This window comes from Giraffa tippelskirchi, chromosome 4, assembly GCF_054371585.1.
Source record: "Giraffa tippelskirchi isolate mGirTip1 chromosome 4, T2T-mGirTip1v1.2.pri, whole genome shotgun sequence".
Classification (NCBI taxonomy): Eukaryota; Metazoa; Chordata; class Mammalia; order Artiodactyla; family Giraffidae; genus Giraffa; species Giraffa tippelskirchi.
In genome coordinates, this window is record NC_137278.1 from 204,892,314 (window position 1) to 204,904,764 (window position 12,451).

The 12,451-nt window shown below is 40.0% G+C and overlaps 1 protein-coding gene across 13 annotated transcripts in view; it reads left to right on the top strand.

The window, feature by feature from the left end:
* Nucleotides 1-12,451, top strand: part of XPNPEP3 (X-prolyl aminopeptidase 3) — a 48,893-nt gene that overhangs the window by 32,651 nt on the left and 3,791 nt on the right. For all 13 annotated transcript variants that reach the window (XM_081587592.1, XM_081587593.1, XM_081587587.1 and 10 more), the window contains 3 exons: nucleotides 8,913-8,998; nucleotides 10,254-10,434; nucleotides 12,075-12,195. In XM_081587592.1, coding sequence (XP_081443718.1) covers nucleotides 8,913-8,998; nucleotides 10,254-10,434; nucleotides 12,075-12,195 — 388 coding nt within the window. The remainder of the gene's footprint in view (nucleotides 1-8,912; nucleotides 8,999-10,253; nucleotides 10,435-12,074; nucleotides 12,196-12,451) is intronic.

Below are 12,451 nucleotides of genomic sequence, written 5' to 3' on the forward strand. Positions count from 1 at the left end.
AATACTCATAAACCAATGACTGAACTCAAGAACATTGCCAGTATGTTCAGTCTACTTACATACCCTTATGCTCTGCCATCCTACAGCCTCCCTCCCAAAGGTCACTAAGCAGTATCCTAAATTTTTATTTGTCATTCTCCTGGGGTTTTTTTTTTTTAATAGTTTTATCATATAGACGTGATTCCCCAAACAATATTAATTAGTCCTCCCTCTTTATGAACTATATAAAAATTACATACTGCTATATGTAGTTTTGGGAGCTTAACTTTTCTTTTTACTCAAGCAGGGTAAAATAATTTTTTTTCCCATGTATTTGTACCTGTTTACATGCCTACCAGCATATATGTATAAATAATTCTGTTGACCATATTCTCTCTATCCCTTGCTATTATCAAACTTCTTAATTTCTATCATTTTAGTTGGAATAAGACATTGTGGTTTCATTGTGGTCTTAATTTGCATTGCCTTTATTACCAGTGAAGTTAAGCATCTTATCTTGTGGCATAACTGGTTTCAACTTGCTTGTGTGTTGTTTAGTATTATTCTGATTTGTGTACATGAGTGAGATTGTCTTATAATTTTTCTCATGCTGTCTTTTTCTGGTTTTCACATCAAGGTGTCAAACAGTTTATTTTTTAATATTATAAAATGATTTGAATTAAAGTTCTTTGGAAATTGGTTAGAACATCCTGTGGAATTATTTGGGCCTGATATTATCTCTTGTGGGCCTCTTAACTATGCTTCAATTTCTTTAATATACTGAGACTTTCTACTTATTTTTACATTTCTTAATTGTAAAATGCAACTACTGGGAAAGTACTTAAACCTTAAAGGAAGAGTTTAATGGGTAATTTTAAAGACTCATGTAACCATTACCCAGATCAAGAAATAAAACATATCAGCAAGCTACAGCCCTCTGAGCCAAATCCAGCCTTTCACTTTGTTTTTAAAATAAAGTTTCATTGGACACAGTGATTTCTGCTCCCCGACCCCCCACCATGGGCAGAGTTGAGTAGTTGCATCAGAGACAGTATGGTCCACAAAGTAAATATTATCTAGCCCTTTACAGAAAAAACTTGTCAGCCCCTGAAATAGGGCCTTACTGTGTCCCCCCAACCCTGAGAGGCTTTTCCTCCATGTGGTCTTTGCCCTCCCTATGATAGCTCCTCCTCTCCCTGATAGGGTAACCACTCTCCCAGTTTTGATACTGATCATGTCTTTGCTTTTCCTTTTATTTTACAATTAATAAATAATGTAGTTTTATATTATTTGCTTTGGTTTTAGTTATGTTTGAACTTTATGTATTTGAAATACTATGTATGTCTTCTTTCATACAACAGTATATTGTCGCATGCCACTATAGTTTGTTCATTGTAATTGCTGAAGTGTAGAATAGCAGGTGAAGTGTGGTTTATGAAGTTAAATCTATTTTCATAAGAATGCTAAAATGTTACGTGCTCTTTTTCACTCTTATTGTCTCTCAGCTGTACAGTTAAGTATCCCAGAGGTTTTATGACATGAAACATCACTCCAAATTGACTGCAGAAGCAAATTTGAGACTCTAGCTGTCTTCTATTTATCTATGCTAAATAGAGATTTGCAAAAATGTAAAGCCAGTGCCATGGCACCCCACTCCAGTACTCTTGCCTGGAAGATCCCATGGACGGAGGAGCCTGGTAGGCTGCAGTCCATGGAGTCGCTATGTATCAGACACGACTGAGCGACTTCACTTTCACTTTTCCCTTTCATGCATTGGAGAAGGAAATGGCAACCCACTCCAGTGTTGTTGCCTGGAGAATCCCAGGGACGGGGGAACCTGGTGGGCTGCCGTCTATGGGGTCGCACAGAGTCGGACTCGACTGAGGCAACTTAGCAGCAGCAGCAGCAAAGCAGTGCCACTTTTTTAACTATCTTTATTAGAAAAAGTTATTTTCATTTAAAATGTTACTTTAGCATGTAATGAATGGGTTTGTTATTATTTTTAAATGAATAAATATTATAAACTTTTCTGTTTTAATTTCTTTATGTGATAAATATCCATAGATGGACATTTATATATTTTCTGGGTTTTTACCATTATGAAGAATGTTCTGTGAGTGGTGTATAAGTTATCAAGGTTGCCTACTGCTGCTGCTGCTGCTAAGTCGCTTCAGTCGTGTCCGACTCTGTGCGACCCCACAGACGGCAGCCCACCAGGCTCTGCTGTCCCTGGGATTCTCCAGGCAAGAACACTGGAGTCGGTTGCCATTTCCTTCTCCAATGCATGAAAGTGAAAAGTGGAAGTGAAGTCGCTCAGTCGTGTCCGACTCTTCACGACCCCATGGACTGTAGCCTACCAGGCTCCTCTGTGGGATTTTCCAAGCAAGAGTACTGGAGTGGGGTGCCATTTCCTTCTCCACAAGGTTGCCTAAGGAGCACCTAATAGTGGAATTGCTGAGTCATAGGGTATGCATATTTGCAACTTTGGTAGAAAATGCCTAGGACATCCCTGGTGGTCCAGTGGTTTAAACTCTACGTTTCCATTGCAAGGGGCTCAGGTTTGATCCCTGATTGAGAAAGTTCTGCATGCCACGCAGTGAGGCCAAAAAAAAGAAACTGCCAGACAGTCCCAAAGTGATTTTATCAATTTATATTTCCATTCTTCCTGAAACAGTTTACTATAGATTATATTTTTCTAGCATTTTGTCCAAGTTTTTAAAATTATTCATAGTATTATCTTACATTTTCATCTTTTGTGTTTGGAATTATTTACCCTTTTACATTCTTTTTCTTTCCTTTTGTTTTTTGTTTTCCCTTATGTGCCTTTTTACAGTCTTGAACTATTTTTGCTTTCTCTTTTTTTCTAATAAATCTTAATAGACAGTTTCTTTAAAAGTAAATATACATATCCCTATGAACCAGCAATTTCTTTTGTAGGTATTTTTCCAAGAAAAATTAAAACATATATCCCAAAAATGCCTTGTATAAGAACGTTGATAGCCAGTTTACTCACAACAATCCGGGAGTCTGTAACTAGGATATTAGATGAGGAAGTTGCCACGTGGTATATCCTTAAGAAAAAGGAGCAAACCATAGCACTACCAGCAGCACGAATGATCTTAAAAGAAAAAAATTGCAAACTATATGATTCTATTCATATATTCATATGGAGTTCTGGAATAAGCAAAACTCATCTATGGTGATAGAAATCAGATCAGTGGTTGCTTCTGGTGGGGTGTTGACTGGGTAAGAACGTGAGCATATGGTTACCTGGGTGTATACATTTGGCAAAACTTAGTTCTGTACACTTAAGATCTGTGCAAAGAAATCTTAGCAGAGGTTTGTGGGTTTTTATTAGTCTGTTAAAGTCAACTTCACATATCATTAATGCTATTTTGCCTTTGCTTATTATCTTACCACACTGTGTCCTGGCCTTAGTTAATTTTACTCTTCTACTCTTTATGTTCATTCTCTTGTTCTTTTTCTAGCTTTTTAAATTAGGTGCTAAACTCTTTTTTTTTTTTTTGACCGTGACACGTGACTTATAAGATCTTAGTCCCCTGGCCACGAATCAAACCTGGGCATTGAAAGCACCTGGTCCTAACCACAGGCCCACCAATGAATTCCCTAAATTAATTAATTTTCATCCTTTTTTCTCTTCTAATTATGATTATTTAAGAATTAATATTTCACTTTCATTATATTCCATGTATTTTCTTAAAGGTGTCATATTTATCACATTTTATAAACAATAAATATAATGTACTGTTTAATAATGATAAAATGAACAACCATGTATCCACCATCAAGGATAAGAACACTGCTTGAACCTTAGAAGCTTCTAGGCAATCACATGCACATCTCCCTTTCTATCTCCTATCATCCTGACTTTTATTTTAACCATTTTTAAATTTTTCTTCATAGTTTTACCACCAGGGTACCTGTTCCTAAACAATATAGTATTCATTCTTGAAAAACTAGAGAATAAGCACAAATCTAGCTTTATAAGGCGAGAAGACATATTGCTGTTATTAGACCAAGTAAGAAATAAGGGAAAATGGTCGAAAATGGTCATAGTCTGGCTTCGGTTATCTGAAAGTTTCCAATTCAAGTTAGTGGGCAAGGTTATCAACGAGCCACAAGAAACGCAGGGTATTGGAAGGGCTCTGCTGTTGACTGGCTAGTAGGAACCTGGCACAATTGTGGTCAGAGAGACCGCAGGCTGTCCGTGGTTCTGCCTCAGGGCTTACCACAGCGACGTGCAGCTGTCAGGAATAGGTCACAGCAGAGCCCTCTCTGACAGGCTTTAAACAAACTTACCTGCATGTTCATCTTTCCTTCTTACATCTTAGACGGCCTTTCTGGGATCACCTTCCTTCCACCTCAGCATCCTTTAGATGAAGGTATATAGCTGATAAACTTGTTCCACTTTCGTTTAGCCAAAGCAGCTTTATTTCATTCTCATTCTTGAAAAATGGATATGCTGAGAAAACTATCCTAGATTGACAGTTATTGTTAGTCATCAATTTTAATATATTATTACACTCTTTTCTGACTTCCAGTGTTGCTGATTTTGGAAAACAAAATAATTATTATTTTACTTTGGGAAATTTCTTTTTACTTTTTGCTACATTAAGATTTCTTTTTCTTTGGTATTTCTCAGTTTTATTGTATTTCTAAGTACAAATTTATTATTACATGTCCTCATTATGATACCTTCTGCTTCCTGAATCTGTAGATTCGTGTCTTTATCAGTTCTAGGAAATGCTCAGACATTTCTTTAGATATCATCTCTGCTATAGTCTCTCTGTTCACTCCTTCAAGGACTTCAGTTAGTTGTCTTGATAGGTTAAACCTCTTTTCTGTTTTCAGTAAGCTAACTTTTCTTTCATGTTTACATTGGCTTTGTCTGTCTCTGTCATATTCTAGGGGATTTTGGTAGGTCTGTCTTCTAGGAAACTAGATTTTTTCATTTGTCTAACCTATTCCTTCAGCCATCCACCTAGTATTTTATTTCAGCAGTTATTTTTATCTCCATTCCCTTCAAATCCACATGGTTATTTTTTAGTTGTCGCTTGTTGCTTGTTCAGTCGCTCAGTCCTGTCCGACTCTTTGCGACCCCGTGAACCACAGCACGCCAGGCCTCCCTGTCCATCACCAACTCCCGGAGTCTACCCAAACCCATGTCCATCGAGTCAGTGATGCCATCCAACCATCTCATCCTCTGTTGTCCCCTTCTCCTCCTGCCCTCAATCCTACCCAGCATCAGGGTCTTTTCTAATGAGTCAACCCTTCGCATGAGGTGGCCAAAGTATTGGAGTTTCAGCTTCAACATCAGACCTTCCAATGAACACCCAGGATTGATCTCTTTTAGGATGGATTGATTGGATCTCCTTGCAGTCCAAGGAACTCTCAAGAGTCTTTTCCAACACCACAGTTCAAAAGCATCAATTCTGCGGCACTCAGCTTTCTTCACCATCCAACTCTCACATCCATGCATGACCACTGGAAAAACCATAGCCTTGACTAGACGGACTTTTGTTGGCAAAGTAATGTCTCTGCTTTTAAATATGCTATCTAGGTTGGCCATAACCTTCCTTCCAAGGAGTAAGCGTCTTTTAATTTCATGGCTGCAATCACCATTAGCCGTGATTTTGGAGCCCCCAAAAATAAAGACTGACAGTGTTTCCACTGTTTCCCCATCTATTTCCCATGGAGTGATGGGACCAGATGCCATGATCTTAGTTTTCTGAACGTTGAGCTTTAAGCCAACTTTTTCACTCTCCTCTTTCACTTTCATCAAGAGGCTCTTTAGTTCTTCTTCACTTTCTGCCATAAGGGTGGTGTTATCTGCATATCTGAGGTTATTGATATTTTTCCCGGCAATCTTAATTCCAGCTTGTGTTTCTTCCAGCCCAGCGTTTCTCATGATGTACTCTGCATATAAGTTAAGCAGGGTGACAATATATAGCCTTGACATACTCCTTTTCCTATTTGGAACCAGTCTGTCGTTCCATGTCCAGTTGTAACTGTTGCTTCCTGACCTGCATACAGGTTTCTCAAGAGACAGGTCAGATGGTCTGGTATTCCCATCTCTTTCAGGATTTTCCACAGTTTATTGTGATCCACACAGTTAAAGGCTTTGGCATAGTCAATAAAGCAGAAATAGATGTTTTTCTGAAACTCGCTTGCTTTTTCGATGATCCAGCGGATATTGGCAATTTGATCTCTGGTTCCTCTGCCTTTTCTAAAACCAGCTTGAACATCTGGAAGTTCACGGTTCACGTATTGCTGAAGCCTGGCTTGGAGAATTTTGAGCATTACTTTACTAGCATGTGAGATGAGTGCAATTGTGCGGTAGTTTGAGCATTCTTTGGCATTGCCTTTCTTTGGGATTGGAACGAAAACTGACCTTTTCCAGTCCTGTGGCCACTGCTGAGTTTTCCAAATTTGCTGGCATATTGAGTGCAGCACTTTCACAGCATCACCTTTGAGGATTTGAAATAGCTCAACTGGAATTCCATCACCTCCACTAGCTTTGTTTGTAGTGATGCTTTCTAAGGCCCACTTGACTTCACATTCCAGGATGTCTGGCTCTAGGTGAGTGATCACACCATCGTGATTATCTGGGTCGTGAAGATCTTTTTTGTACAGTTCTTCTGTGCATTCTTGCCACCTCTTCTTAATATCTTCTGCTTCTGTTAGGTCCATACCATTTCTGTCCTTTATCGAGCCTATCTTTGCATGAAATGTTCCTTTGGTATCTCTAATTTTCTTGAAGAGATCTCTAGTCTTTCCCAATCTGCTGTTTTCCTCTATTTCTTTGCATTGATTGCTGAGGAAGGCTTTCTTATCTCTCCTTGCTATTCTTTGGAACTCTGCATTCAGATGGGAATGTCTTTCCTTTTCTCCTTTGCTTTTTGCTTCGCTTGTCTTCCCAGCTATCTGTAAGGCCTCCTCAGACAGCCATTTTGCTTTTTTGCATTTCTTTTCCATGGGGATTGTCTTGATCCCTGTCTCCTGTACAATGTCACGAACCTCTGTCCATAGTTCGTCAGGCACTCTGTCTATCAGATCTAGTCCCTTAAATCTATTTGTCACTTCCACTGTATACTCATAAGGGATTTGATCTAGGTCATACCTGAATGGATTAGTGGTTTTCCCTACTTTCTTCAATTTAAGTCTGAATTTGGCAATAAGCAGTTCATGATCTGAGCCACAGTCAGCTCCTGGTCTTGTTTTTGCTGACTGTATAGAGCTTCTCCATCTTTGGCTGCAAAGAATATAATCAGTCTGATTTCGGTGTTGACCATCTGGTGATGTCCACGTGTAGAGTCTTCTGTTGTGTTGTTGGAAGAGGGTGTTTGCTATGACCAGTGTGTTCTCTTGGTAAAACTCTATTAGCCTTTGCCCTGCTTCATTCTGTACTCCAAGGCCAAATTTGCCTGTTACGCCAGGTGTTTCTTGACTTCCTACTTTTGCATTCCAGTCCCCTATAATGAAAAGGACATCTTTTTTGGGTGTTAGTTCTAGGAGGTCTTGTAGGTCTTCATAGAACCATTCCACCTCAGCTTCTTCGGCGTTACTGGTCGGGGCATAGACTTGGATTACCGTGATATTGAATGATTTGCCTTGGAAACAAACAGAGATCATTCTATCGTTTTTGAGATTGCATCCAAGTACTGCTTTTCGGACTCTTGTTGACCATGATGGCTACTCCATTTCTTCTAAGGGATTCTTTCCCACACTGAACTGTTGCTTGTTAATCTTTTTGATTCCATTCTTTATCTCTTTGAACACTTCATGACAGCAATTCTGTCATGAATTCCAGATAATTGCATTACCTGGAATTCTGGAAGATCTGAATTTGGTATTTATTGTTCCTGCTGACTCTCACTGACAGTGACCTGCTGCCTCGTTTACTTGACAGTGACAGCCTCTGGTTGTGAGCTCATGTTTGCTTGTTGTTATTTTGGGGAAGTTGTACAGTCCCAAATTTGTGGGCCATTTCCTCTAAATATTATTTGCATATGCTTTTGTCAGAAGTGAAGTGGGTCCTGATCACCCAGGGCCCTGTTATCCCCTGTGAATGTCCTGGGTTACTGAAGGAATCTCCTGCTCATCTTCCCCACTCTGCAGACACTTTCTTTCCTATATACTGTAATACTTACCTTATCACTCCCAGCCCTAGTTTCAGTTCTGGGTTGTCTTTATTCAAGGAAAAAAAGTCTTTAAGACATCTCTTACGTGATGTAATGTCAACATTTCATAGAATATATTTTTATCCAGAACTGAGTTTTTTTCTAAAATTTATTCTACATTTTGCCAGAAATAAAAACCACATTCATTCTTCTTGTCATTATTATATATGTATTTATCTGACCATTATTCTACTGTGTGCCAAGTTCTGTGCTTATTTAGATATGAATAAAATATGGCCTGTCTTCAAAGGCATAAACAGAAAATTTCAGTATAATGTGACAAGTGGTAAAACAGAGATTTACGCAAAGTGGGGTTTTTTTCTTTTTTTGCTCCCACCATATGTTTTGATGGAGAGCAAAAGAGGGAGTGACATTCTGAAGTTAAATGGGTAAGTTATATGTGAATAAAGGCCTTGGATACCAACTTACTTAAGTAATAGTGACAGAGGTAACATTGATTATATGCTAATGTTCGCATCTAGTAATTCAAACCCAAGCACTATGGTTCCAGAGCCAACGCACTTAACCACTTAACAGTGCTGTCTTTCTTGAGCCAACATGAATTCATATGAAACACTTAGATGCTGTTTCTTGTGAGAAGGAACCAGAGAAGATTAATGTCCTTTAAATTGGAGCTTTTTTTTTTAATGAAAGGCATAAAGAGTTTAGGTTAGAAGATACAACTGACAGTAATAAAGTCACCTTCGTTTACCTGTCTTATTCTTGTTCCAGGATGGGGAGATGGTGCTGCTGGATGGAGGCTGTGAGTCTTCCTGCTACGTGAGTGACATCACTCGTACCTGGCCTGTCAATGGCAGGTAGGGCTGCTACAGATCCCACCGCTTCTTAGGAATATGAGTTAGAAAACGGATATGTTTGGAATAAAGGACTAAAGAAATAAACAGCATCCCTCCAGCTCAGGTTAACTGCCTTTACGAAGCTCCTGATTCTTTTCTGAGACTGCTTTATTCATCATATCATAGGATGAGGCACGTAAAGACACCTAGTTAACATGTGCACACACTTTTTAAAAAAAAATAAATTTAAAGTTTTTATTTTCTGATTGCAAAAATAATATTTAGGTTTCAGTAGAATAGTTTAGCCAGGTTAACCCTCCACAGATAATAATTATAGAATCTGGACAAAATATTAAAAACAGCATTTAGAACTTCTCTGGTGGTACAGTGGATAAGAATTCGCCTGCCAGTGCAGGGCACACAGGTTTGAGCTCTGGTCCGGGAAGATTCCACATGCTGTGGAGCAGCTAAACCCCTGCGCCACAACTAGGGAAGCTGCGTGCTGCAGTTACTGAAGCCCATGTGCCTGGAGCCTGCACTCCACAAGAAGAGAAGCCACCACAGTGAGAAGCCTGCACACCACAACAAAGTAGCCTCCACTCTACAGCTAGAGAAAGCCAGCTTGCAGCAACAAAGACCCAGTGCAACCAAAAATTAAAAAACTAAAAATAAAAACAAGTATTTGAAGACACCAGAGAGCTTTCTTTTTTTTTTTTTTTGAAGACATCATTTTATTTTATTTTATTTTTTATAAATTTATTTATTTTAGTTGGGGGCTAATTACTTTACCAGAGAGCTTTCTAAAAGCTGGCAGAAACTGCAGCTATAAATCTGTCCTTGAAGGAAGAGCTGTAATAGGTAAGATGTAAGTGGTTAGAGTTTTCCTCTATTACTGCTACCGAAATGATTATTCTAAGGACATGCAGAAACTAGTAAGTTACTAGTAGCCAAAGTATCAACTAGTTTATCCCATGACATCTGCTTTGCCTGTAAGAAGTAGATCTTTAGACTCTGTTTTTTCTTTGGTTGGTTGGCTGACTGGTTGGTTTTTGGGTTTTTGTTAGTATTTGTGTTTTTTTAATGGTTAAAAAAAAAAAAATGGGAAGGATCAAGGTTAAGCCCAATCTGGCCCTCTAACTGCATTCATGGCTGGGTGCATCTTCTCACTTCACCATGTCTATCTGCTAACCGTTGAGAGTTTTTCTAATCAAACTTAGAAGAAAACTTCCTGCAATATCAGTTCCAAATTCTCTTTCTTGGATTTGCCTGTTGCCAGGTTCACGTCACCTCAGGCAGAGCTCTATGAAGCTGTTCTCGAAGTCCAGAGAGATTGTCTGACCCTCTGTTGCCCTGGAACCAGCTTGGAGAACATCTACAGCATGATGCTGACATTGATAGGCCAGAAGCTAAAGGAGCTGGGGATCACGAAGAACATTAAGGAGAAGAATCCCTTCAAGGTACTTCACTTCCTTCGACCCCAGTTCTCAAGAACACCTGACATGCTGCTTGGGTTTTATCCTATGTAAAGCTAATTCAATTTAGAAATGAGAGTTTGTGATTCTTCACCTGTAAGAGGGACTTTTTTGAACATAGATTAAAACAAAAGGCGCAGTTCTTCTTTCTCCCAGGAGATGGCAGCACATGCAGTTCATTGCATACTGTGTGACTAGCTCAGTCTTCAGAAAACATGAAATGAAGTCTGTCACAGACAGGGTGGAAAAGGACATAAAACGGAGGAGAGGTTAACTCTTTAATTCTTTTTTAATGATTTTGAAAAGTAGGGGTTGAAGGGTAAAGGTGTGTGTGGCTTCAGTAACATTAGACTTTTAACAGTATCCTCAGTTGCCATGTCTTTACTGAACTTCATCTGCGTCCAAAGTATGATGGTGTTGAAGAAAACTTTAAAGACTCAGTTTTAAATTAAGATGCCAGGTGGTCAAGCCAGACAGACCAGTAAGGCATCTCTTATCTCCAAGTTAGACTGCCAGGGCTTCTTTTATCAGTAGGGAAGAAACTGTAATTCCTCCTGTTCATGCCAACAAATCTTTAATTAATGGACAGAAGTACCCAGGTTGGTATATGCCTCATAATTACTGTGTTATATGACATTTCCTACCTACCCCACAAGCTGCTGTGAGATACTTAGGGTCTCCAGAGCAGGCTCCATGAGAGGGATGTGTGCATGTTGGCAAAAGAACTGTTCTAACATAATTATCTCCCCTCCCCACCAGAAAAGAGATTTTCACTTGCCATTGTCATTACTGGGGCAACCCCAGTTAGCATGTGTGTAGTATGAAATGGCGGAGAAGGCATTGGCACCCCACTCCAGTACTCTTGCCTGGCAAATCCCATGGATGGAGGAGCCTGGTGGGCTGCAGTCCATGGGGTCACTAAGAGTCAGACACGACTGAGTGACTTCACTTTCACTTTTCACTTTCATGCATTGGAGAAGGAAATGGCAACCCACTCCAGTGTTGTTGCCTGGAGAATCCCAGGGACGGCGGAGCCTGGTGGGCTGCCGTCTATGGGGTCGCACAGAGTCAGACACGACTGAAGTGACTTAGCAGTATGAAATGGCAGAGAAGGCAATGGCACCCCACTCCAGTACTCTTGCCTGGAAAATCCCATGAATGGAGGAGCCTGGTAGGCTACAGTCCATGGGGTTGCACAGAGTCGGACACAACTGAAGCGACTTAGCAGCAGCAGCAGCAGCAGCAGTATGAAATGGTAGGAACAGAAATGTGGATTAGTTATTAATAGAATGCCATTGGCAGAATTACATACAAGAGGTGGCAGTTTTCAGTCTCTTAAGTATTAGCCCAAGGACAGATGACCCAAGTGGCAGAGCTGAGGGCAGGGGGCAGTATTAACACATACCTCATGGATTTACACAGAGAAGGCGATGGCAACCCACTCCAGTACTCTTGCCTGAAAAATCCCATGGACGGAGGAGCCTGGTAGGCTGCAGTCCTTGGGGTCGCACAGAGTCGGACACGACTGAAGCGACTTAGCAGCAGCAGCAGCATGGATTTACACTGGCCGCACTTTTCCCTTAAGGGTCATTGCTCTAATAACACTGTGGTCATATCATTTCCAGGCTGCTCGAAAATACTGCCCGCATCATGTTGGCCATTACCTGGGGATGGATGTCCACGACACTCCAGACATGCCCCGTGCCCTCCCTCTCCAGCCCGGTATGGTAATCACCGTGGAGCCAGGTAAGGGGAGGTGCCAACAGCCTAGTGTTAGATAGAAGGGTAAACACTTTCTTCTTACGTGAACCAATGTAATTAAATTAGAAGAAACAGGAAAATGAATCTCTCCAGTGTAGAAGGGAACTTTATTTTAGATCTTCCTTGAGCTTTTTTATTTAACATCACACAATTTGTTTAATTTGACTTCTCCAATAAACAACAGATGGGGAATACTTCCTATCAGTAGATATTAAGAAAGAAATCTTTTTTTTAACTCTGC